Source organism: Rhinatrema bivittatum, chromosome 1, assembly GCF_901001135.1.
Source record: "Rhinatrema bivittatum chromosome 1, aRhiBiv1.1, whole genome shotgun sequence".
NCBI lineage: Eukaryota > Metazoa > Chordata > Amphibia > Gymnophiona > Rhinatrematidae > Rhinatrema > Rhinatrema bivittatum.
Genome location: NC_042615.1, coordinates 565481945 through 565508231, shown reverse-complemented (window position 1 = coordinate 565508231; position 26287 = coordinate 565481945). Strand labels below are relative to the sequence as shown.

At 41.7% G+C, this 26287-nt stretch overlaps 1 protein-coding gene across 4 annotated transcripts in view; it reads right to left on the bottom strand.

Annotated features, from left to right (window-relative positions):
- The window catches only part of AGTPBP1 (ATP/GTP binding protein 1), a 567598-nt gene that overhangs the window by 261390 nt on the left and 279921 nt on the right, over positions 1 to 26287 (bottom strand). For all 4 annotated transcript variants that reach the window (XM_029617286.1, XM_029617267.1, XM_029617279.1 and 1 more), the window contains 2 exons: positions 20528 to 20614; positions 20275 to 20423 (listed from right to left, as the gene is read on the bottom strand). In XM_029617286.1, coding sequence (XP_029473146.1) covers positions 20275 to 20423; positions 20528 to 20614 — 236 coding nt within the window. The remainder of the gene's footprint in view (positions 1 to 20274; positions 20424 to 20527; positions 20615 to 26287) is intronic.

Sequence of the window (26287 nt, the reverse complement as noted above, 5' to 3'; positions counted from 1 at the left end):
GCTGATAGCAGAAGGAAATGCAGTCCGCCAACCAGGAGGAAAGAGCCTGCTTACCCACAGGTTGTCCTAACTTGTTAGGATGGAAAGAGACGAATAATTGAGTGCTCTTCCTGTGAGAAACTGTACGGTCTAGATAAAAAGCTAGAGCTTGTTTACAGTCTAGGGTATGCAGAGTCTGTTCCCCTGAATTGGAGTGGGGCCTGGGAAAGAAGATAGGTAGTATGATGGATTGATTGATATGAAACTCCGAAACTACCTTAGGTAAAAATTTAGGGTGAGTGCGGAGTACCGCCCGGTCCTGCAGGAGTTTAGTGTAAGGCGGATAGGTAACTAGGGCCTGTAATTCACTAACCCTGCGAGCTGAAGTGATAGCCAAAAGGAATAACACTTTCCATGTGAGATATTTTAGGTCACAGGAGTGCAGAGGTTCGAAAGGTGGTTTCATAAGGCGACCAAGAACCAGATTAAGGTCCCAAGATGGGGCCGGAGGGCGTAAAGGTGGCTTCAAATGGAGCAAGCCTTTAAGAAAACGGGTTACCAGGGGTTGTACTGAGATAGGGACACCCCCGATACCTTTATGGAAGGCGGCTACCGCACTAACATGCATTCTCATGGAAGAGGTTTTTAGACCTGATTCTGATAGATGCCATAAATAGTCCAAGAATTTTGAGATTGGACAGGAAAGGGGATCAAGGGACTGAGAAGTGCACCATGATGTGTACCGTTTCCATTTGTATGAGTAAGATTTTCTTGTGGAAGGCTTTCGTGAAGCGATCAGGACACGAGAAACTGAATCCGAAAGGTTAAATGGCTGAAGGACTAACCTTTCAACATCCATGCCGTCAGTGACAAGGCTCGGAGGTTGGGATGGAGGAGGCATCCGTCGTTTTGAGTGAGCTGATGCGCGTCCGTTCCCAGAGGAATGTGTCTGCGGATGGAGAGATCCTGTAGTATGGGAAACCACACTTGGCGTGGCCAGTGCGGTGCTATCAGGATCATAGTTCCTCTGTCCTGACGCAGCTTCACGAGAGTCTTCGACAGAAGAGGAAGTGGAGGGAATGCATAAAGCAGACCGGTTGTCCACGTGAGGGAGAACGCATCCCTCGGCTGAGAGTGCTGGCTCCGAATGAGAGAGCAGAAATTGTCCACTTTGTGGTTCTGAGGGGACGCAAAGAGGTCTATGTGGGGATAACCCCACTTGTGAAATAGAGAGGTCGCTACCAAGGGATTGAGGGACCACTCGTGTGGTTGGAAGACACGGCTCAGCTGGTCTGCCATTACATTGTCCACTCCCGGGAGGTAGGTGGCTCTGAGGTACATGGAGCGGGAGAGGGCTTCCGCCCAAATCTGCGCAGCTTCCTGACATAGAAGGAAGGAGCCTGTGCCTCCCTGCTTGTTTATGTACCACATGGCCACCTGGTTGTCTGTTTGAATTAAGATTGCGTGGTTCGATAGGCAATCTTGAAAGGTCCTGAGAGCATAGCGGATTGCTCGCAGCTCCAGGAAATTTATCTGGTGTTTGGCTTCCTCTAGTGACCAGTATCCTTGAGTTTGCAGATTGTGTAGATGGGCTCCCCACCCGATGTTGGAAGCGTCGGTGGTGAGGATTATCTGGGGATCTGGTGGAAGAAAGGACAAGCCCTGTAGGAGGTTGCATTGATTTGTCCACCAGGTAAGAGACAGACGGAGTGCGTCAGTGATTGTAACAATGGAGGACAGAGGCTGAAGAGCTTGAGTCCATTGTAGTCGTAGAGTCCATTGTGTGACTCTCATGGCCAGACGGGCCATTGGGAGTTACTTGAACTGAGGAGGCCATATGTCCTAGTAGAATGAGGAATTGGCGAGCCGTGGCTGTGTGTTGAGACCGCAGCTGGCAAGCTAGGGACACCAGAGTCTTGGCCCGTTGATGAGGGAGGAAGGCTTTTGTTTGTAAGGTGTCCAAGTCTGCCCCAATGAAAGATAAGGTCTGAGATGGGACCAAGTAGGATTTCTCGTAATTGACAAGAAATCCTAGAGAGAGCAAAGTATGAATTGTTAGGGTCAGGGAGGACCGAGCTATTTGCTGGGTTGGGGCCCTGATTAACCAATCGTCCAGGTAGGGGTAGACGTGGACACCTTCCTTCCTGAGGAATGCTGCTACCACCACGAGGCATTTGGTAAAGACTCGTGGTGCGGACGCCAGGCCGAAAGGTAGTACTCGGTATTGGTAGTGGTTTCGGCCTACTAGAAAACGCAGGTATTTGCGATGAGATTCTGTGATCGCAATGTGGGTATATGCGTCTTTCAGGTCTAGAGAGCATAGCCAATCCCCTCTTTGCAGTAGAGGGAGCAGCGAGCCCAGGGTTACCATCTTGAACTTCTCCTTGGAAAGGTACTTGTTGAGGGCCCGTAGGTCTAGGATTGGACGAAGTCCTCCTGACTTTTTTGGTATCAGGAAGTACCTGGAATAGAACCTGAGTCCTTGTTGTAAGGGAGGACCAGGTTCTATAGCGTTTGACTGTAGGAGAAGAGAAACTTCCTGCTCTAAAAGAACAGAGTGATCGGTGAGTCTCCACGCCTGCAAAGGTGGGGAGTCGGCAGGAAGGGATAGGAAGTTGAGGTGGTAACCCTGTGCAATGATTGTTATCACCCATTGATCTGTGGTGATTTGATGCCACTTTTCTAGGAAGTGGCACAGCCGTCCTCCTACCGGTAGAGCTGGAAGAGGGGTTTGGCAACTGCTCTCTAAGTGAAAGTCAAAAACCCGCCGCAGGGCACGGTTGTGGAGCTGCTGCAGGCTTTTGTTTACGAGACTGGCGAGGCTGAGTCTTATGGTAAGACCGTGCAGGCCTAGGCTTGGTTGATGGGGGATAATACTTTCGTGGCCTAAAGAAAGACTTCTTGGAGTCCTTTCTAAAGGGCTGTTTAGAAGGCAAGTCAGGAGGAATGGATGAGAGCTGTTTAAGTGTCTCATGATGATCCTTCAATTCAGCAACAATTTGTTGAATTTGCTCACCAAACAAATTATCCCCTAGGCAGGGTAAATCAGAGAGTCTGTCCTGAACTTCTGGACGAAGGTCAGATGATTTAAGCCAAGCCCAATGTCTGGCAGAGATGGCCGTGGCAGAAATTCTAGTGGAAGCATCAAAGATGTCATAGGCTGTTCGTATTTCATGCTTCCCAGCTTCAAACCCTTTATTTAGAAGGGATTGAAGCTGTGGCTGGAGCTGTTCAGGCAAGGCATCAGTGTATTCTTGCATCTGTTTCAGGATGACCCTATTATATTGAGTCATATAAAGTTGATAAGAAGCTATTCTGGAAATCAGCATAGCTCCATGATATACCTTCCTACCTATACTATCTAGGAATTTGTTTTCCTTAGTAGGAGGTATGGAAGAGTGTGGCTTTAGTCGCTTAGCTTTCTTTTGAGCTGATTCTACGACTACAGAATGATGGTCTAACTGAGGTTTTTGAAAACCAGGTGCTGACTGTACAAGATATGTAGAGTCAGCTTTTTTGTTGACCGGGGAAACAGATCCGGGAGATTCCCAATTCTTCTTAAGAAGGTCTAGAAAAACCTGATGAATGGGAATAGAAGTGATGACTTTCGAGGCATCCAAAAATTGGAGCAATTCCATCATCTGGTGCCTGTCATCTTGTTCAGATTGAAGTTGGAATGGGACCAACTCTGACATTTCCTTCACAAAATTTATGAAAGAGAGGTCCTCAGGGGAAGAACGCTTTCTACTCTCCGCAGGAGAGGGCGGTGAAGGCAAATCATCGGTGTCAGTAGAGGTATCATCACCCCAAGTATCATAGGGATCTGGATGATGACCTGCAGGACCTCGAGGGGGCTGAACACCTGAAGGCCCAGGTTGAGGTTCCGAAATATCGGTTGGAATCACCGGGGGCATCGAGAAAATCCTCGATGGAATCGGTGCCGGTATTGGTGCCGGTGTAGGCATCGAGGGAACCGGTGTCGGTCTCGATGGAATCGGTGTTGGCATCGGAAACCTCGGTGGAACAGAGGTGCGTATCGCCCCCGAAGAAGAAATCGGTGGCGAGGGACGACCTGGCATCGATTGAACAATTCCCGAAGGGGAAATTCGATACGGTGCTTCTCCACCTGATGATAAACCTGTCGGTGACAGCGGTCTTACCGGTGTCGGTGACTCAGGTATCACCGGTGGAAGGGCTGTCATGAGCGCCTCCATCCGGTGTAGCAGCGGTGCCAGTGCTGCTGCAATCGGCTCGGTGACCGGTTCCACTCTCGGTGCCGGAGTCGGTGCCGGAGGAGTCTGGAACCGTAGCATCGCCTTGTCGATGGCCTCCTATTTTTATTTATTTATTTATTTAAGGGTTTCTTATATACCGAGGCACGTTTGCAAAACATCACCTCGGTTCACAATGTAACATAACTTAGCAACAAGCTTTACAATAATAACATTAACAGGTAGGGGGTTAACAAGGGCAGGAGATGATAATACGAGAAATATATACAAATGTACAAGTTGATTTTAACAAGAGGGTTAAATAAAGCAATAAGGATAATTAGCCGGGTAAAGTATTAGATGGAGGGGGGAGAAGGGGAGCGAGCCTATAGTGGGTGGGGGATAGGGAGAGAGAATAGAATGGGCGAGGGTCAGTGGGTGGGGAGAGAGTATAGAATGTGTGAAGGGTCTGATGGGCGGTCAGTTGGCGGTCAGATGGGCGGTCATGTCGCATCTATGGGAGGAGTCAGTTCGTTAGTCAGGGTACGCTAGTTTGAACAGCCATGTTTTAAGATTGTGCTTGAATTTTTTGTGGCAAGGTTCCTGGCGTAGTTGGGAAGGCATTTTATTCCAGTGGGAGGTTCCTGAAATGATGAAAGATCACTCTCTAAAGGTGGTATGCTTCATGCACTTAGGAGAGGGTATTTGGAGTTTGGCTCGGTGATGCGTTCTTGTGGGTCTAGTCGGAGTGTGAAGCAGGAGATGTTCTGGGAACCATTGCATGTCCTGGTTATGAATGGCTTTGTGTATGAGCGTGAGTTCTTTATATACTATCCTGGAGGTTACAGGGAGCCAATGTAATGATTGAAGGACTGGAGTAATGTGGTCATGATGGTGAGTGTTGGTAAGGATGCATGCCGCAGCATTTTGTAATAACTGTAGAGGTTGTAGGGTACTTTTTGGTAAGCCTAGGAGGATAGCGTTGCAATAATCAAGTTTGGACAGGATCATAGCTTGCAGAACTGTGCGGAAGTCGGAGGTATGAAGAAGTGGTTTGATTCTCTTCAATGTGTGGAGTTTGAAGAATCCGCTTTTTATAGTGGCTGAAATGAATTTTTTGAGGTTAAATTGGTCATCTATCATAATGCCAAGGTTGCGGACTAGTAGTGTAGGAGGGCAACTTGGTAGTGGGGGTGTGGGGGAGAGATAGCGTGAAGGGTTGTTAGGAGAGGAGAGAATGAGTAGCTCTGTTTTGTTAGTATTGAGTGCTAGGAAATTATCGGAGAGCAATTTATTTATCTCAGATAGCGCAGAGTTCCAGATCTTCATTGCATTTGCCATGGAATCATAAATAGGGATGAGTATCTGCACATGGTCAGCATATATAAAGTGCTGGATACCCAGTTTAGAGAGGAGATGGCAGAGGGGGAGGAGGTATATATTAAAGAGTGTAGAAGAGAGGGATGAACCCTGTGGTACTCCTTGACATAGTTTGACAGGGTTGGATTTGTTACAACCAATTTTTACACTGTAGCTTCTGTCACTAAGGTATGATTGGAACCATAATAGGGCTGTGCCAGCAATGCCAATTTCCATGAGGCGTTTGATGAGTGTGAGGTGGTTGACGGTGTCAAATGCCGCAGAGATATCTAATAGTGCAAGAATGTGGGATTGTCCGTTGTCCATGGCTTTAAGTATAGATTCTGAGAGGGTGATGAGTAGAGTTTCCGTACTATGGTGTTTGCGAAAACCATATTGGGATGTTGAGAGTATGTTGTGTTCATCAATGTATTCAGTGAGTTGTTTGTTGATAATCTTTTCCAATATTTTGGAGAGGAAAGGGAGGTTTGATACTGGGCGATAGTTGGCTAGTTCATTAGGATCCAAATTAGGTTTTTTGAGAGTGGGTTTGATAATGGCATGTTTGAGTTGCTTTGGGACTTGGCCTAGAGTAATGGATTTGTTCAGTATGTTTGCGATGTGTTTGGCTGTAGTAGACGGGCATGTGAGTAGTATTTTGGTGGGCAGGTTGTCTGAGGGGTGATAGGCAGGTTTGATTTTTTTTGAGAGTGGTTTCAATTTCTAGTGCAGATGTGTTTTCGAAGTTCCATAGAGAGGAGTTTGGGTTTTTTGTGTGTGGGTGTGAGTGTGTGCTTTGGTTGGTGTAGTTTATTGAGGTGTTTTTAGGTGCAGGTGAGTTTGGGGAGCCAGAAGGAGATGTGAAGCGTGCCATAATGGTTTCCACTTTAGAAAGGAAGTAAGATGCTAGATTCTCACATTTTGTTTCATCGTCATTGTCGGGATTGTATCTGTCTTGAGATGTGATGAGGCTGTTTACATATTGGAAGAGGGCTTGTGGGTTGAACTGGAATTGGTGGATTCTTGTGGCATAGAAATCTTTCTTTGCTTTTTCTGTGGCTTTTCGGTAGGCGTGTAATTGTGTGCGAAACTGTGATAGTGTGGTAGGAAGGCGGTTCTTTCGCCAGGTTTTTTCTAATTTACGAAGATTCAGTTTCATGGTTTTAAGTTCATTTACATACCATGGTTTTTTGTTGTTCTTTTCTAAGTTGATTTTTTTGGTTTGAGAGGGGCAGAGTCTATCTGCTATGTTGGTGGTGATTTGGAACTATGAAGAGGTGGCGGAGTTAGCATCTGTAAGGTCTAGATTAGGTAGTTCCTCTGAAAGGGCTTCTATTATGTCTTCGGTTTTAGCCTGTTTACGGAATCTGATTGTTTTTGTAGGTAGTGAGGATTTGGGGGAATCTTGTATAGTGCACCATGTATCAATACTGGATACTCCGGGCAGAACTGGACCAGCCGGTCCAGTTTTGCCCGGAGACCAGGGGTAACAAGACCCGGCTCGACGGGAGAGGGAGGCTGAGGCTGAGCCGGAGGGACCACCGTCACCGGTGGGATCGCGGCTCCCAAACCCCGAGGGGGTGAGGGTTGCCTCGGTGCCTGCGAAACAGTAGTGGACGGTGCCACTTCTGATCGAGACTTTTTTGGCGGTGGCTCGGTCGGTGCTGAGGTCGATGACGTCGATTCCTCGACAGGCCGAGACTTATGACGTCGATGGCGATGTTTTTCTTTCCGATCCCCTCGATCATCAGGGGAAGGAACGGGAGTCGATGGCCGCGAAGTCATCGATGGCGGACGGTCACCGAAGGGTTGTCGATGATGATGAGACCTCGACGGTGCCGGTTCCGATGACGTCAATGCAATCGATGGCGTTGGGGTACGAGCTTGGAAGAGGAGCCCCATCTTCTCCATTCTGGCTTTGCGACCCTTTGGTGTCATTAGAGCACATTTGGTGCAAGTCAGAACATCATGCTCACTCCCTAAACACAAAACACAGACTCCATGAGGGTCTGTGATTGACATAGTTCGGGTACAGTCCGGATACCGACGGAACCCCGACGCCATGGCGAAAGGCCAAAAATTTAGCCGCGGGACTGTCGAATGCCAACGGGCCTCAAGGGCCAAACTCGACGGAAGTCGATCAAACGACGGCAAAAACTTACCGAAGTTCCGCGGACCGAAAAATTTGTCGAAGGGAGACCCCTGAGGGGCAAATTTTTCTTCAGAATTAATTATTCGAAATTCCTGTCAGGAACGTGGTTAAGAGCTCTTCTACCGCGTGGCTACTGCTGCGCGGAAAAAAGAAGACTGAAGGGAGACCCCTGCTGGCTGCAGGGTTGGTGCCATGCTGGGCATGCCCAGTAGGGGCCAGTCAAAGTTCCTGAAACTTTGACAGAAGTTTTCCGTGGTTGGGGCTCCATCCTCGATGTCACCCATTTGTGAGGACAACCATCCTGCTTGTCCTGTGAGAAAACTTTAGATCTGCTCTAAAGCGGGTCTAAGGTATTCTGGCTAACTTGCCCATTTACAACTGAAAATCAGCTAAATTAGCCAATAACTATACCCCACCCTGCAACGCCACCAGAATGCCTCTTCTTTATCCAGCTAGATTTTAGCTGGATAATAACTTATCCGGCTAAAATGTAACCAGATAAGTGGCTCAATATTCAAATACCTGCCATTTAGCTGGATAACTTGTCAGTTATCCAGTTAAATGACTTTGAACATGAACCTTTAAAGGCGCAGATTTCAATTGTTATTTTTAATCCAAGTGTGGTTTTTAATCCAAGTGTGCAGGTTTATCTTTTCCATTTTAAAGCACTGGCTAATAAGACCTGATTCTTTATGTTTCCTGCTGCCAGGGAAGTGCACAGGATGGAGCAGAAATGTAGTGCCCTAAATAGGCCTTTAAAAACCTCTAAATCCAGAATGACCCAAGGGAGTTTTACCTTGAGCCTCCCCACGTGTTGACACCCATGGCTTGAAAGGACCCAGTCTTTCAGCCACATACTTACTTGGAGGGGGAGGGAGGCTAGTAGTGGGGGTACTGGAGTACAGCCCAGCAGCTAAAATAGAAACAATATGAATAATGCGACATTTATTGCTAAAGGTTAGGCCATGAAATACTGGACAATGAGGAGCTATGCATAAGAAAACAGTTGCTAGTCATCACATGCCACAGCCAGAGGGGACATATTACATTTTGGCCTGTCACATATTTGGTCCATTTCACCCATGTCATTTCTCCTTCTGAAGCTCACATTCGGGCATTCTTACTCATGATGTGACAGCATTGACGCATAAACCTTACTATGACTTTAGATAAGGCGCCTTCTGTTCTCTTGCTTGTTCCACCTTTGCAACTTTCATTTACAATTAATAGCTCTAACATTTGCATAATTTTTCAAACAAAGCTTCTTTTATTCCTTCCACAATCTAAGGGGCCAATATATTAAGCTGCATTAACATTGGCTGTTACCACACATCAATGCAGTGTTAACACATATATTAATGGCTGTTAATGAAATGCAAATGAGGCATGCATTACTACAGATGGTAAAAGGATATATATTAATATGGACAGCAAAGCAAAGACTCCTCCTCCCTAAGGTATCCTTAAGTTTTTGGTGTTTACGCATCTGTATTACATTTTGTACATTTTTATGCTAGAGCTATCATCAACAAGTTATCATCCATTGGATAACAACGACCTCACTAGAAACAGTATCAAGTAGTACAAAAGGATTTCCAGAATCTAGGGAAAGAGATTAGACATATTGCAATGATTATTGCCTTTTTGGAAAGGAAAGGATAAGCTTGATAGTACATTTCAATACATGGCTCAAAACATGATGAAAGAAAGTGGATTTTGATAACCTGTTGGCTGGGGCAGTGTATAAGAGCAGTAAAAGACTATATCATAAAGATGGCTTACATTTTTATCAGTGGCAGGAAAGAAGATTCTAAGCGAGAAATTCAGGTCCTACATCATCAGACATTTAAACTAGATGAGCAGAAGGTGGCCAATGAAACTGGAACATTGCCATGAGAGCAATACAGGATGAGAGAGGGAGAAAATAAAATCAATCAGCTCAATATTCCACGCTTAAGCAAAGGAGCAGAAAAGGTGACTAGGAAGAGCAGCAAACCAAGGGAAACAAGTTGGAAAGCTATGATAACAAATGCTCATAGTCTGGGCAATAAAATACGAGACCTGAGGCCCTAATTGTGGAGGTGTTGCTATTTACAGAGACATGGTTCAATGAATCTCATGACTGGGTTACGGCCATCCCAGGCTATAACTTAAGGAAGGAAAGAAAGGACAGAAAAGGAGGAGGAGTAGCTCTTTATGTCAAAAACAATATCCAAACAACTGAAATTCAAGGGACATGGTGTCGGGAAGAAGCCCCTTTGTACAGCCCCTCGTGCACCCCGAGAGAATATTAATGGACAAAGACCACCACTTGCCGAACAGGACCATGCCATAGACCATAAATTCAACATTCCCTATCCAAGTATGCAAAGGAAATGGTAAGTACAGAAATAACACAATGAGAAAACAATACAAAAATCATCACATTAAAAAAGAAAATAGCGATCCGATTACAAAAAACCTAATTCCAATAAAACGAACCAACAGTATCAATTTAAACAGCCTACTAATGATCACCTTCTTTCTAGTTAACACACAATCAGTGACAAAAAAAATTTCCCATCATCACTGACCTGCTATATGACACAAAACCTAATTTTATAGCAATATCAGAACCATGGCTAAAAAAAATCAGATGTAGTCTTAAAAAATCAGCTACCAAACAAAAACTATGAGGTCTTCTCGATCCCTAAAATAAATAAAAGAGGGGGCGGATTAATATTAATTATTGAAAAAAATTTTAAAACTAAACTACTCTCAATCACAATGCCAGCAAATCATGAAATTGCCTTTTTCGACACCAACCATTTTCAAATCTTCCTGGTCTACTGCCCACCAAGTTTCCTCGAACTAAACATCTCCCCACTAATAGAATGTTTTACAACACATCTAAACCCATCTAAACCCACCATAATATTAGGTGACTTTAATCTTCACATGGACGTTCACCCCTATCAAATACCTACCAAACGCTAATTGACATAATGACTGCATTAGGTTTCAAACTTATCACAGATAAACCAACACACAAAGCAGGCCACTCATTAGACCTAACTTTCATTAACAGCAGCCTCCTAGAAAACATAAAAACCGAATACACACAAATCCCACTTCTTCATTAACTCTCGGATGAAACACACAGACCCAATAAAGAAATAAAACATTGAACCAGCTGAAATCATATACCGCCCACCCTTCAACACAGATATTCTAAAAGACAAATTACATGAAGAACTAACACATGTCAATTACACAAACAGTCATACTGCAACAACCGATTGGATAAACAGAACCACGACTTTGGCAAATGAAATAAACCTCAAAAAAAGGTCTGCATTAAAGAACCAACTCAACAAAATCCATGGTATAGTGAACAAATCAAGGAAGTAAAACGGATCCTTAGAAAGAAAGAAAAAGAATGGAAAAAAAACAAAACAACTGAGAATTTAACCAAGTACAGAAAACAACTGGCTTACTACAAAAAAACAATTTTAGATAACAAAAAGAAATACTACAGCTCAAAAATAGAAAAATTCACAAATAATGCTAGAACCCTATTTAACATAGTAAAAAACCTCACCAACGACAATACAAACAATCACCAGACCTTACAAGAGAACCAATGCAATGAAGTAGTTCAATTCTTTAAAATAAAATTGAAAACTTAAGAACAAAAATCCCTAACACAACAAAATAAGAGATTAAGATGCCCACAAGGGACATCAACATATGGTCATAATTTGATGAGATATCACACACTGAAGTCAAGAACATGATTAAAAAAACTGAACTCTGCTCCTCACTCAAGTGACACCATACCCATTATGGAATTAAAAAAACTAGCTAACACAGTAGCTCCAACATTAACTAAAATCATCAACCTCTCCCTAGATGAAGGAGTAATGTCAGATACCCTGAAAGAAGCCATAATCAATCCAATCATTAAGAAAAAGAACCTTGGGAGCGGCAGGAAGGAGAGAGAGGAGGATTCCTGACCTCTGCAGGCGGCGGTAATTGTGATCTTACCCAGCTGGTGACCGCGTGACATCACTGCCTGACCCGGGGCCTCAAAACCCCGTGAGAGTGTGGCGTTATTCGGAGCAGCAGGAAGAAGAGAGAGGAGGATTCCTGACCTCTGCAGGCGGAGGTAATTGTGATCTTACCCAGCTGGTGACCGCGTGACATCACTGCCTGACCCGGGGCCTCAAAACCCCGTGAGAGTGTGGTGTTATTCGGAGCGGCAGGAAGGAGAGAGAGGAGGATTCCTGACCTCTGCAGGCGGTGGTAATTGTGATCTTACCAAGCTGGTGACCGCGTGACATCACTGCCTGACCCGGGGCCTCAAAACCCCGCGAGACTGCGGCGCGGAGCCGCCGCCGGCGCGCGCGGCTTAGACCGGCTTTGCTGCCTGTTTGCCTGAAGATTGTTTGTTTTGATTTATGGGGCGTAAAAGGAAGGTTAAGGCCTATACATCCTCCCCGAATACTCCTATAGCCGGACCGATGGACGCCCATCTGAACAGGTCAAACATGCCACAGATGGACAGTAACAGAGACTTGTTTGAAGTCTCGTTAAGTACAGGCACGAGACCCACACCAACGCAGCCCCCAGGAGCAGCAACCGTGGATAACACCGCTGGAAATGAGTCTGCAGATGTAAGTAGAGGGGAGGCACTACCGGAAGTGGTAGGTTCCAAGCCTCTACATCCTTTGTCCTCGATACATCTAGGAGGTGAGACTGGTATAACAACTCCATCTCATGAGAGCATACAATCATTAGGATTGGATGCTTCCAAAGTGACAATGGGGGATCTGTGGAAGATGCTAGTTAAATTAGACACTAATGTTACCCAAATGAACTCTTCCCTTACATTGATGGTGAATAATAATAAAGTAATGTTAGCTGAACAAGGGAAAAAGATGGTAGATATAGAAACTAGAGTGAATAAATTAACAACAGATGTTCAGAATATTCAAAGCATTGAGAGTATACGTGTGTCAGATAATGTGAGTTTACATAATGATATAGAAAATTTGGAAAATATATTTCAAATTAAGAATTTGCGTTTTGTTAACTTTCCGTATACAAGATTAATGTCGCCACTGGAAATGTTTGTTAAATATTTGAAGGAGATATTAGCTTATAAGGAAGAGGAAATACCTCTAATTTCAAAAATCTATTACTTTCCCCTTAGAATGGTTGATGGACCAGGTGGAATGAATGATATTCATTCCCCAGGGATATCAACATTTTTGGAAGATTCCCTGGACATAATAAATAAGCGAACAACTTTATTTGTTTCATTTGTTCAAGAGAGGGATAAAGAGTCCATATTTGAGAAAGCCTTAAAAAACCGTGAATTTTTATTTTGTGGGCAGAAAGTATATATTTTCCCTGACGTATCTAAAACTACGCAGGGTCGTAGAAAGCAATTTCTTAAATTGAAAGACAAAACATTGGAATTAGGAGCAACCTTTTTTTTAAGGTTCTCCTGCCAATGTTTTGTGAATTATCAAGGAAATAAGTTTATTTTCACTAGTCCTTCTCATATGGAGAATTTTCTAAGGGATAAGGAATTAGAGAAGTCTAATCAAGTAGCATTAACAACAAATGTGGGTAATGAATAATAGAAATTAAATCCTCCCTCTTTTGAAATTTATAATAAGGTTATGTTTAGACCGCTCCCTTTATTTGATAAAGGTGTTACAATTGGTATATTATGTAATATTTATGATTTCAATATGTTAGTACACTTTTATTGCTGATATTGATTGTTTGAGTAACATGATATCACTTGAATGTGAATTAAAATTAATAAAGTATAAATTACAAAAAAAAAAGAAAAAGAACCTTGACCCCCTAAATCTGAGCAACTATAGACCAGTCTCCAACTTACCCCTAATAGCCAAACTAATTGAAAAAAAAGTACAAAAACAACTGTCAAACCACTTAAAAAGTAATAACATTTTATATTCTGCACAACATAGATTCCGCAAACACTACAGTACAGAGACTTTACTACTAGCGCTATCAGACAATATCTTAAGAGGCTTTGAAACAGGAACACATTACATTCTGGTTCTATTAGATCTCTCTGCACCTTTTGACACAGTAAATCACAAAATACTAATCAATAGACTAAAAGAAATAGGACTCAATAACAAAACAATAAATTGGTTTGAGTCATACTTAAGCAATAGATGTTTCCAAGTACAAATCAAAAACACACTTTCAGACAAAGTCAAACTACAAACAGGAGTCCCACAGGGATCAGCCCTGTCTGCAACACTATTTAACATTTACGTACTCCCAATACATCACCTACTCGCAGGACTTTGAATCATACATTACGTATACGCAGACGATATACAATTACTGTTACCCATCGTAAACACCATTGAAGAAACAATGAAACTAGCCAATATCTATCTTGAAATAATCAAACAGCTCCTAAACCAAATGGAACTGGTAAAAAATATTGAGAAAACTGAATTTTTACATCTAGAATGAAAAAATATACACCCTATACAACCTACAATCGCAATAAAAAATAATCAAACCGTGGAGTTAGCAATAAAAGTACGGAACCTAGGGGTAATAATTGATCCTGAGTTAAATATGAAACACATCTCACAGAAATTAAAAGAAGGTTACGCCAAACTAATGATCCTCAGAAGACTGAAACCCCTACTAACGCTAAAAATTTTTCGCACAGGCAATGATATTTGCGAGCACAGACTACTGTAACTCCCTGCTACTATGGCTACCTCAAGCCACCATTAAACCACTCCAAATATTGCAAAATTCCGCTGCTAGAATTTTGACCGGCAAAAAGAAAAGTGACCACATTACTGGAACACTTGCTGAACTACACTGGCTTCCAATTGAACAAAGAATACAATACAAGGCACTATGCATAATTCATAAAGTAATCCACGATGAAAAAGCCGACTGGCTCAACAACACAGCACTGTGTGTACATATCCCGCACAGAAACATGAGATCTGCTAATAAGGCTCTACTAACTGTCCCTTCTGTTAAATCAGCAAGCCTACTCAAGTAAGGGAGAGAGCACTGTCGCTGGCTGGACCTGTTCTATGGAACTCCATGCCACTCGAAATATGGCTGCAGAGAAATTTGAAACTATTCAAAACTAATCTGAAAACCTGGCTCTTTAAACAAGTTTTTTATAAAGACAAAAAGTAGGAGAAAAACAGTTGATAGATAAGGATGTACCAAGCAATCAGTTTTTTCTTTATTATCTACAAATGCATATTAACGTTAGATTTGAACCGTTTAATAGTCTTCTAACCAACATAAATTAACACATAGTTACTCTTATTAAAAATATGTTACCGTACTATAATGGCACATGTTTAATTTGTAACTAATACCAATTATAGTTTTTCCTTATTGTGCCTTTCTGTAAACCATTGTGATGGTGAACTAACTTAACGACGGTATAGAAGAGTTTTTAAATAAATAAATAAATAAATAAATAAATAAATAAAATAAACATTATGGACTGTTCTAAAAAATAAATAGATAGAGATATAAATAAATAAAAGATGGGTCCTCCATTTACATTGGAGTGGTCTATAAACCTCTGAATCAAATAGAAGGACAGATATCTGGTCAAAGACAATCAAAAGGTGGGAAAGAAAGGAAAAGTGCTGTTCATTGGAGATTTTAACCTGATAGTTGCGGATTGGAGTATCCTTACTGCAGAATCTGCAAAAAATAGAGAGATTGTAGATGCCCTTTAAGAGGCTCTGCTCGAACAAATAGTAATAGAACCCACAAGGGAGGGAATGATACTCAACCTAGTGCTTATATACAGGGTTAGTGTCTCTAATGTATGGGTAGATGCTCAACTGAGCACCAGTGATCATCAGTCAGTATGGTTCAATATCACAGCCAGGATAGAGAGAAGTCACACAAAGATCCAAGTTTTGAATTTCAAAAATACATACTTTGTCAAAATGGGGCGTACCTGGAAGAAGACTGGTGAAGCTGAGGGAGACTAAGGAAGAAATAAAGAAAGCAAACTATCAAGTGGAAAAAAGGATTGCCAAAAAGGTAAAGCAAGTTGACAAAATATTTTTCAGTTACATCAGAGAAAGGAGAAAGGCCTAGGTGGTATAGTAAAATTGAAAAGGAGCAATGTGTAGTGAAAGATGAAGAAATAGCAGAAACATTAAACAAATATTTCAATTTGGCATTCACTAAAGATGACCTTGAAGAAAGACCATTGCTGGTTGACAAGACCATGGATGGGAATAGGTTAGATTCAACCTCATTTTCAGAAGAGAATGAATGGGAAGAACTAGGAAACCATAGGGCCAGATGAGCTTTATCCCAGGATACTAAAAGAGCTCAAAGATGTGCTGCAAGTCAATAGATGTGCTGGTAAGTCAATAGATCCCTGAAAACAGGAGTCATGCCAGAAGATTTATTTATTTATTTAACATTTCTTTTATACCGATATCCGTTCGCACATCGTATCGGTTCACAGTGAACAAAAAACCATTGGGCAGTGCCCGTACATATAACATATAACAGATAACATAATATAATATGATGAACTAGGCAACATATAAATAAATTTTTGGGAGAAGAATGGTTGTGGTCTCACTTCACAAGAGCAATAGCAGACAGGAGGCTGGAAACTACAGGCCAGTTAGCTTCAACCTTGGTAGAGGCAAAATTAATGGAGATTCTGATGAAGGAAAGGATAGTAAACTATAATCTAGTGGGTTGCTGGACCCAAGGCTGCATGGATTACTCAAGGGAAGATCCTGTCAGACAAATCCAATAGTTTGTTTTTTTTGATTGGGTGCCTAGAGTACTGGATCAAGGAAGAGTGCTCAATGTGATTTACTAGAATTTCAGCAAAGCTTTTGATATGGTCTCATATAGGAGGCTCATGAATAAAATGAAAAGCTTGGGAGTGGGTACCAAGGTGGTGGAATGGATTACAAACTGGTTGACTGACAGGAGACTGTGTGTATTGGTAAATAGAACTACACTGAAGAGAGAATAGTGTTAAGTGGAGTGCCTGAAGGATCAATTTTGGGATCAGTTCTGTTCAGTATCTTTGTAAGTGAGAACGCAGAGGGGATAGAAGATAAAGTTTGTCTTTTGGCAGATGGTACTAACATCTGCAACAGAGTGGACACGTCTGAAGGAACAGAGATAATGAAAAGCAATTTAAGAAAGTTTGAAGAGAAGTCAAAGATTTGGAAGTTGGGAAGCAGTGTCAAGAAGTGTAGAAAAAAAAAAAACAAACAGCGACCCGCAGATCATGAGCAATTACAGACCAGTTTCAAACTTACCCCTAATTGCAAAATTAATAGAAAAAAACTATACAAAATCAACTAGCGGAACACTTAGCAACAATATCCTGTATCTATCACAACATGGCTTTCGTAAACACTACAGCACAGAAACACTGTTGCTTTCACTAACAGACAACATCATGAGAGGGTTCGACAGTGGGAAACACTACATTCTAGTGATGCTAGACTTATCAGCAGCCTTTGATACGGTAAATCATGACATACTATTAAACAGATGAGAAGAAATAGGATTAAACAACAAAACGATCAAATGGTTCAGATCATACCTAAATAACAGATATTTCCAAGTACAAAGACGTAACATCAGATAGAATTAACCTTCAAACAGGAGTACCTCAGGATTCAGCCTTATCCGCTACACTCTTCAGCATATACCTATTGCCCAGACCACTTACTGGCTGGACTGGGCATCGCACATTACATTTACGCTTATTTATTTATTATTTATTTATTTAACAGTTTTATATACCGACCTTCATAGTAAATAACCATATCGGATCGGTTTACAATTAACAAGAATAAAAAACTGGGGTAACTATTCAAGTAAACGAAAGATAAACAGTAAGTAGGAATGAGTCAAAAGTTACAATCAACAGGGAAGAGAACTTGGAAGCTTGCAACAAGCTGGAAAGAAGATAAGGCAGGAAATAAATATGAAGTGATGCCATAGGGCGTACGGGTTATGATATTCAATTAATACTACCAATCGAGGACACAATTGAAAAAACGTTAAACATAGCTAATATGTATCTAGATATCATAAAACAGCTACTAAACCAAATGGAATTAGTCATTAACATAGAAAAAACAGAATTCCTACATTTAGAACGTAAAAACATAGAGATCATTCAAAATCCAATCACACTCAAAAACAACCAAAAAATAGAATTAGCAGAGAAAGTACGGAACCTAGGAGTTATAATTGACATGGTACTAAGCATGAAACAACATATATCTTTAAAAGTAAAAGAAGATTAAAACCACTATTTATTTATTTTATTTATTTAAGGTCTCTTTTATACCGACATCCGTTGACACATCGCATCGGTTTACAAAAAACAAAAACAAAAACACTACTAACAACTACCAACTTTCGATCAGTGTTACAAGCTTTAATTTTTGCAAGCACCGACTACTGTAATGCCCTACTTCTGGGTTTACCATATACCACACTAAGACCACTCCAAATACTACAAAACACCGCTGCAAGAATTCTGACTGGTAAAAGTAAGAGAGACCACATCACCGATACCCTAGCTGAATTACACTGGCTACCCATTGAGCAAAGAATACAGTACAAAACACTATGTACCATACATAAGCTAATACATAACGAAAAAGCAGAATGGCTGAACACAGCCCTTCGCGTACACGTCCCTCACAGAAACCTGAGATCAGCCAACAAAGCACGCCTAACAATTCCATCAGTCAAAACAGCAAGACTAACCCAAGTAAGAGAAAGGGTGCTATCATTAGCAGGACCCATACTCTGGAACACCATGCCTTTAGAAATCAAAGAGACATCAAAATCTTTAGAAAAAGTTTAAAAACATGGCTCTTTAAACAGGCTTATCACAAAGAGAATGGAGAATAGAAACCAGGATAGTACAAGGAGCGGACACTAAAACTCCCACACACATCTCCTTAATCTATATTTATGGTCTTAATTTTATTTTTTCTCTTCCACTAAAGGATAAGATTTAATTATTAAGCAATTACTGTATTCAAAATGGATACAGATAGAATTGGACATAGTTCATCTCATTTACCAAATTATAATTTTTATAAAACTATGTTACCGAACTTTTATGGCACTTGTTTAATGGATATAATTTAATATATTTAGTAACATTAATTTATGTGCCTTATTGTTAACCGTTGTGACGGTACCTATCTTAACGACGGTATAGAAAAGATTTAAAATAAATAAATAAAATAGAGTCTTGCATCTGCTGTACAGTATTCCAAAAGAGCTGTATGTGATAGGGGGCAATTGAGTTATGTGCATGGACCAGGAGCGGAACCTTGGGGTAATAGTGTCTGGTGAACTGAAGGCAGAGAAGCAATGTGACAAGGTGAAAGTTAAAGCCAGAAGGATGCTGGGCTAGAGAGGAATAACCAGTAAGAAAAAGGAGGTTGGAAATGAAGAAATGGTTCCATGGGAGTAACCTTCACGGAATGGCAGTTACTACCTTAACAGAAGGCATGGAGGTATCCTGCATGTAGAAGCAGTTCCTACCCTTAACAGAAGGCATAGGAATAACTTGCACAGAGTAGCGGTTACTATCATAAGCAACTTGCTGGGCAGACTGGATGGACCATTTGGTCTTTATCTGCCATCATTACTATGTTACTATGTGAGCTTTGGTATAATGTGCCCTCACAGTCTGTTTGAGATTTGTCCCAGATCACCCATGCTTCTTTATAACAGGAACAGTGTGTAATCTGATCGTGGTTCACAAGCCAGAGCACACAGGGACTCTAGCTCAGGCAAAGTAACTTATCCTTTTCTAAAGTGATTTAGAGATATCTCTTCCGAGTCCTTAAATGAAGCTACCAGGAAACAGCCATTACAGTAACAGCAAAAGCAATTTATGTTACTGTGCTTCCATAATGTACAGTGACAAATCTGTTTATCAGAGTTTAATGTGAAGCTAGTGTCAGTGACTTCTATGTGCATAACTGAAAACATAATTACGCCACAAACCTATCAATATCTGGCACCAAATTTGCAGCTAATTTGTCTTAGCACTGTAGAAGTCACTGCAAATCACTATCCAATGTCTCTTCCTTGGAACTTCAAGTGTTGCCTACACAGGACTTCCAAGTCTCATTTTAACTCCTGGTCAGTGGGAACCAGGCTCGGGTGTGGCATCATTTTCTATTTGCAGCTGAGCAGTCTAATTACTAGGATGGCTTTAATCTGAATTTACTTACAGCACTTTTGTGCGCCAAGTCCTTTCTGCTAGCTGGAACCTCCAGTTCATGCAGATCCCTTTCCTGTCATATACATCAAAGTGAACAGGATAGCTCAAAACGAAGGCACATCAGTCAGCCGTAATATCTAATTTATGCTTTCCGTTTAGCTGGTGAACAGGCTACTGACCACGCAAAACGAAACCCCAAAATAAACGGTCATTGTGGTCAATGCAGGGGAAAAAAAAAACTCTCCACACCCCTCTTCTACTTGAGGAAAACAAGAGAAGATCTTTACCATAATTAAACTGACTGTTGGACTTTTCACAATTAATGATGTTAAACCGATAATACATTCCTGTCCGCATTCCACTGACTTCGAAGTAAAACCATTGATGATAATGGTTGCTGTTTATATCAGAGTTCAGAATAAGATCATATTCATTTCTGCAAACAAAAAGAAATAAACCTGATGGAGGAGACTGCAGTTGATTATGACACATGCAGAAGGTTAGAGGAGGCGGGGGGGAAGACATGGGAAGTCACCTTACTTTCGAATCTGAAGAACTTTGCGCAGATTTCCGGATTCAAATTGGGAGTTAAACTTCAAAACTTCATTGTCATCTGGTATCACGAAACTTAAAAACAGAAATGAAAATACACAATTATAATCAGTGTGAATGCATCCTATAGAATTTGCCATTACTTTACATAGTAAATAGAAAATACCACATTTCCATACAGCTATGTTGTTTTTCTTTAATATTTTGCCAATTTTTCTTCACTTCTGTGCACCCGAATTATCTTCACTCTATTTACTAACACTGCATAGCAACACTGGTCAGTGAGCTACAAAGGGACAATTTCCTGTTGAACAGCTTAGTTCTGGGAACATACAAATGGCCAGGGCTGGATTTATTAGATGCAAAAGTATAGGGGCCATCCCTGACGTTTTCACTGTGCTGAAAGGTGTAACTCCTCCTCCATCCCTCCCTCTCAAGCACTGCTCATTCTGAGCGGCAGCATCCTGACAGACCCACCCATAGAGAAATGCACTGGGGTGACCTGGCTGCAATTCTCTTCTATAGTGATCTAAATGCCACTGGCCCACAAGCTCCTGCATCTTTAAGGATGTAGATCTGATGGGATGCTGCTGCACAGGATAAGCGAGGCTTGGGTTGAGGGGGATGGAGGAGAAGGCACCCCCTTTCACTTCAGTGCCTGTAGGCCTGAAGTGGTTAGTGAAATTGAAAGGTGACAAAGATCAATGTGTGGAGAGAGACTAAGAAATGGCTGAAATATTAAACAAATACTTCAGTTTGGGGTTCATTAAAGAAGACCCTGGAAAAGGACCGTCGCTAACTGACAAGATTGAGATGGGGATGGAGTAGACGAAACTCAATTTACAAAAGAGAATTTATGGGAAGAGCTAGGAAAACAAAGTGGACAAGGATATGGGGGCGGATGAGGTACATCCCAGGATAGTGAGAGAGCTCAGAAATGTGCTGGCAGGAACGCTGAAGGACCTATTCAATAGATCCCTAGAAAAGGAAGTGGTGCTGCAGGATTGGAGAAGATCGGTGGTGGTCCCGCTTCACAGGAGTGAGAGCAGAGAGGAGGCTGGAAACTACAGGCCTGTTAGCCTCACCTCGGTGGTAGGAAAATTAATGGAAACTCTGCTGAATGAAAGGATTGGAAACTATCTACAATCCAGTGGATTGCTCGACTCGAGGCAACATGGATTCAACTGGGGAAGGTCCTGTCAGACAAATCTAACTCATTTTTTTTAAAATTGGGGACTAGAGAACTCGATCAGAGAAGAGCACTGGATGTAATTTACTTGGATTTTAGTAAAGCTTTTGATACGGTCTCACATTATTTATTTATTTATTTATTTATTTATTTATTTTGTATACCGACATTCGATCGAGATATCACATCGGTTTCCAGATAACAGGTTGAATAGGGCGGGATCTGCCCTATTTTACATTTAACAAGATAACAATTAAACTATTGCAGTAAAAACATTGTAACATATGAATACAAAAGAATGTGTGTATAAATTTGTAGCATATATCCTATATACAATATATACAGTATGACTTGGTTAGGATTAGATCTGGTGTCAGAGGCTATGGGGGTTTGGGGGGGAAAAGGAGGGGGTGGTTGTGAGGGGGGGTGTTATGCGGTAGTGCATGTTAGGAGTCATGTGGGAAGGTTTTCAAGAACATGCATTTGAGGAGTTTGGGAATCCGGAGGGAAGGCTTTCAAGAACAGCCATGTTTTTAGCTGTTTTTTAAAGACTTGTGGTGAGGGTTCGTTTCTGAGATGTGTGGGGAGGGAGTTCCATAGGGTAGGGCCAGCTATTGAAATGGCTCGTTTGCGTGTTGTAATGAGGTGAGCATTTTTGAGATTTGGGATGGAGAGGAGACCTGTGTTGGAGGATCTGAGATTTCTTTGTGTGGTGTATGGTCGGATAGTATTGTTTAGCCAGACCATTTTGTTGTTGTTTATTTTTTTGTGTATAAGGGTGAGGGTTTTATACTGGATTCTTTGTGTGATGGGCAGCCAGTGGAGATCTTTGAGAGTGGGTGTGATGTGGGAGGATTTTCTGTGGTTGGTGATAATTCGTGGCGGCGTGTTCATGAGTCATAAGAGACTCATGAACAAAATAAGAAGCTTGAGAGTGGGTGCGCCAAGGTAGTAGTGTGGATTGCAAATTGGTTGACTGACAGGAGACAGCATGTAATAATAAATGGAACCTACTCTGAAGAAAAAAAACGGTATTACGTGTTCAATAACTTTCAGGCCGAGCACACCATTAGCCCCCGTTTGGACGCACGTTTTCGACACGCTATTATTATCCCTTATACAGAAATTGCATGTTGATGGGCCTATTAGTTAGTCCCACGTAATACAGAAAGTAAAATGTGCAACCAAGCCGCACATTTTACTCTCAGAAATTAACGCTTTTCAGTACACCCTCCAACTTAATATCATAGTGATATTAAGTCTGAGGCCCCAAAAATAAAAAAATCTTAAAAAAAAAAAAATCTGCCTGTGGCCTGCGGGTTGGAAACTGGATGCTCAATTTTGCTGGCGTCCATTTTCCAAACCCTTGGCTTTCAGCGGATTCGACAACCGGCATCGGTAAAATTGAGCGTCGGCTGTCAAACCCGCCGACAGCCGCCACTTCTGCCAATAAGGAGGCGCTAGGGACGCGCTAGAGTCCCTAGCACCTCCTTATTAGCGTGGGCCCTCATTTGCATACAAAATCGCGCGTCTAGGAGTGCTGGTGCTCGCCTCGGAGCGCCGGTTCTTCCGTGCATTTTATTGAAATCAGCCCGAGTGTGAGTGACCTGGGAAAGGAATAGAAGGTAAAGTTTGCCTATTTGCAGATGATGCTAAGATCTGCAACACAGTGGACACATCTGAAGGAATAGAAAGAATAATAAGTGATTTAAGCAAACTTGAAGAGTGGTCGAAGATTTGGCAACTGGGATTCAATGCCAAGAAGTGCAGAATCATGCACCTTTGGTGCAGCAATCCAAAAGAACTTTATGTAATGGGCGGTGAAAGACTAATGTGCTTGGACTGGGAGAGGGACCTTGGTGTGATAGTGTTTGATGAACTGAAGATGGTGAAGCAATGTGACAAGGCAATAGCTAAAGCCAGAAGAATGCTGGGCTGCATAGAGAGAGGAATAACCAGTAAGGAAAAAAAAAAAAAAAAGAGGTGATAATGCCTTGTACAGGTCCTTGGTGAAGCCTCACCTGGAGTGCTGTGTTCAATACTGGTGCCCGTATCTCAAAATGAATAACGCCAGGATAGAGGCGGTCCAAAGAAGAGCAACCAAAATGGTGAGGGGTCAGCACTGGAAGACTTATGAGGACAGGCAGAAGGATCTGAATATGTACACCCTGGAAGAAAGGAAGTGCATGGGAGACATGATACAGACCTTTGGATACCTGAAAGGTTTTAATGATTACACAATCGTCAAACTTTTTGCGTTGGAAAGAAATCTCCAGGGAGGACGACTCAGAACCAAAATCAGGAAATATTTCTTCATGGAGAGGATGGTGAATGCCTGGAATGCCCTTCCAGAAGAGGTGGCGAAGACTAAAACAGTCAAGGAATTCAAAGGGGCATGGGATAAACACTGTGGATCTAAAAGGCTAGAGGTTAGAAATAAAGAAAAGAATGCATGGGGGTAATTGGGGATAACTTACTGGTGTGGCAGTTGCTACCCTTAACAATTAAGCCTTGATACATTTAATGCAATTCCATCACTCACTTCAATGGCAGTGAGAAAAGGGGGATTGGATTCAGACAGCAACCAACAAGGGCCCCAACTTTTACAGTTTGGGGAACAAATAAACATGGGGGTAACTAGCTGATGCGGCACTTACTACCCTTAATCACTAAGCCTGATACTTTTGATGCAACTCCAACATTGCTCTCTGCTTTCATGGCAATGGTTAAGGGAAATTGGATTCAAACAATATCCGAGGGCCCTGACTTTTACAGTCTGGTAAACTGATCAGCATGGGGGGTAACCTGCACAGTGCAGAAGATACTGGCATAAGCTTGCTGAGCAGACTGGGCGAATCATTTTGTCCTTTTCTGCCGTCATTTCTATGTTTAGGAGATGGCAACTGATAGATTGGAATCAAAACTGACTGCAATTAAAAGAGAACATGCGGCCTTCCTACAAAAATTGGAAGATGAGGAGAAGCAAAGCAGGAGGAATAACCTTTAAGTGACTGGGGTTCCCGAGAAAGTAAAGGATATGGAACTACTTCACCTACTGCAAGTATGGCTTCCTGAAATGTTTGGTCTTTCTTTAGACACAGAACTGATTGTTATAGAAAGAGTATATTAAATGCCTCAAATTATACTAAACCGAGACCAGTTTTGGCACGAATCTTAAATTTTGCACATAAAAGTAAACATTTTTATGGCTTATAAAAAAAAGGTTTCATAATGTTCCTTTGCAATATGAAGAATCAAATGTTTTACTATTCAACAATTAATCCACGAAGGTTTCTGCATTTCACTATGGATAAGGTCTAAATTAGTTCCCTGAACCAGCTGCTCCATGAAGCAGCTATTTATTTCATCTAGAAATTATACATCCCTAACATGTCCTGATGTGACATTTACCCAGTCAATACTGGGGTACTTGAAATCTCCTATTATTATTATGTGCCAAGTTTGCTAGATTCCCTAATTTCTGTTAGCTTTTCATTGTCTGTCTGTTCATTCTGGCCAGGTGAACAGTTCCATACCCCTAAAGCTATACTTTTCCACATCATACATGAAACTGCTTTCCATAAAGATTCCACAGTGCATTTAGTCTCCTGCAGGAGCTTTATCCTGTTTGGTTCTATGCCATCATTAACATATAATGCCAAGCTTCCACCCCTCCCCACCAATTTGATCCACCCTATCATTGTGATATAATTTGTACCCTGGTATCACACTGTCCTACTGGTTATCCTCCTTCCACCAGATCTCTGAGATACCAACTATGTCTACCTCTTTAATCAGTGCTATAACATTCTAACTCTCCCATTCTGTTCTGAGGTATGTATTAAGGCAATTAGAAAAAAGGTTAAGGGGTGTTTATTTAGACATGTGTTTAGTGCCTGACATGAGTAGGTTAGTATATTTATTTAAAATGGCTTGAGTGTTCAGTTATTCATCTCGCCCGCCTTCTGAATAGATAACATCATCGGCTGAGGTGGAGCTGCTTATTATGCATTTTTATATATATTTTTTGTCATTTTTTGTTTTATTTAGAATTTATTGTAAAGTCTATTTTATGTATACTTGGGTGTACATCACCTAGGAATTCAAGGTAGGTGGTTTATACATTTTTATAAATAAATAAAATCTTTTCAGACTTTTAGAATTTGCATACAGTTCAACGTATGTTATTTCATTGTATTTACAACCTTCCTAGAAGTTGGTAGAGATAATTTGGAATCTTACCTCAGTCTGTACTTTACATAAAAGCACCTGGGCTATTTTTTATTGTATTGCAACCTTTCTATCAGAATGCTCTAACTTCTCTGTTTTGTTAGCATCTTGCGAAAATACCTTCCTCGGAACCATATACTGCTGAGCGACTGTCGGCTTCCCCTCACCGTTGAGGTGCACTCTGGTTCCAACCAGGTTAAGGTGAAAGCCATTCTTTCAAAATAGGTCCCCCTTCCCCAAAATGTTGCCCAGTTCCTAACACATCTAACGACCTCTCCCTACACCACTGTGTCACCTAAGCTATCTATTAGCTTTATTGAGTGTCCCCT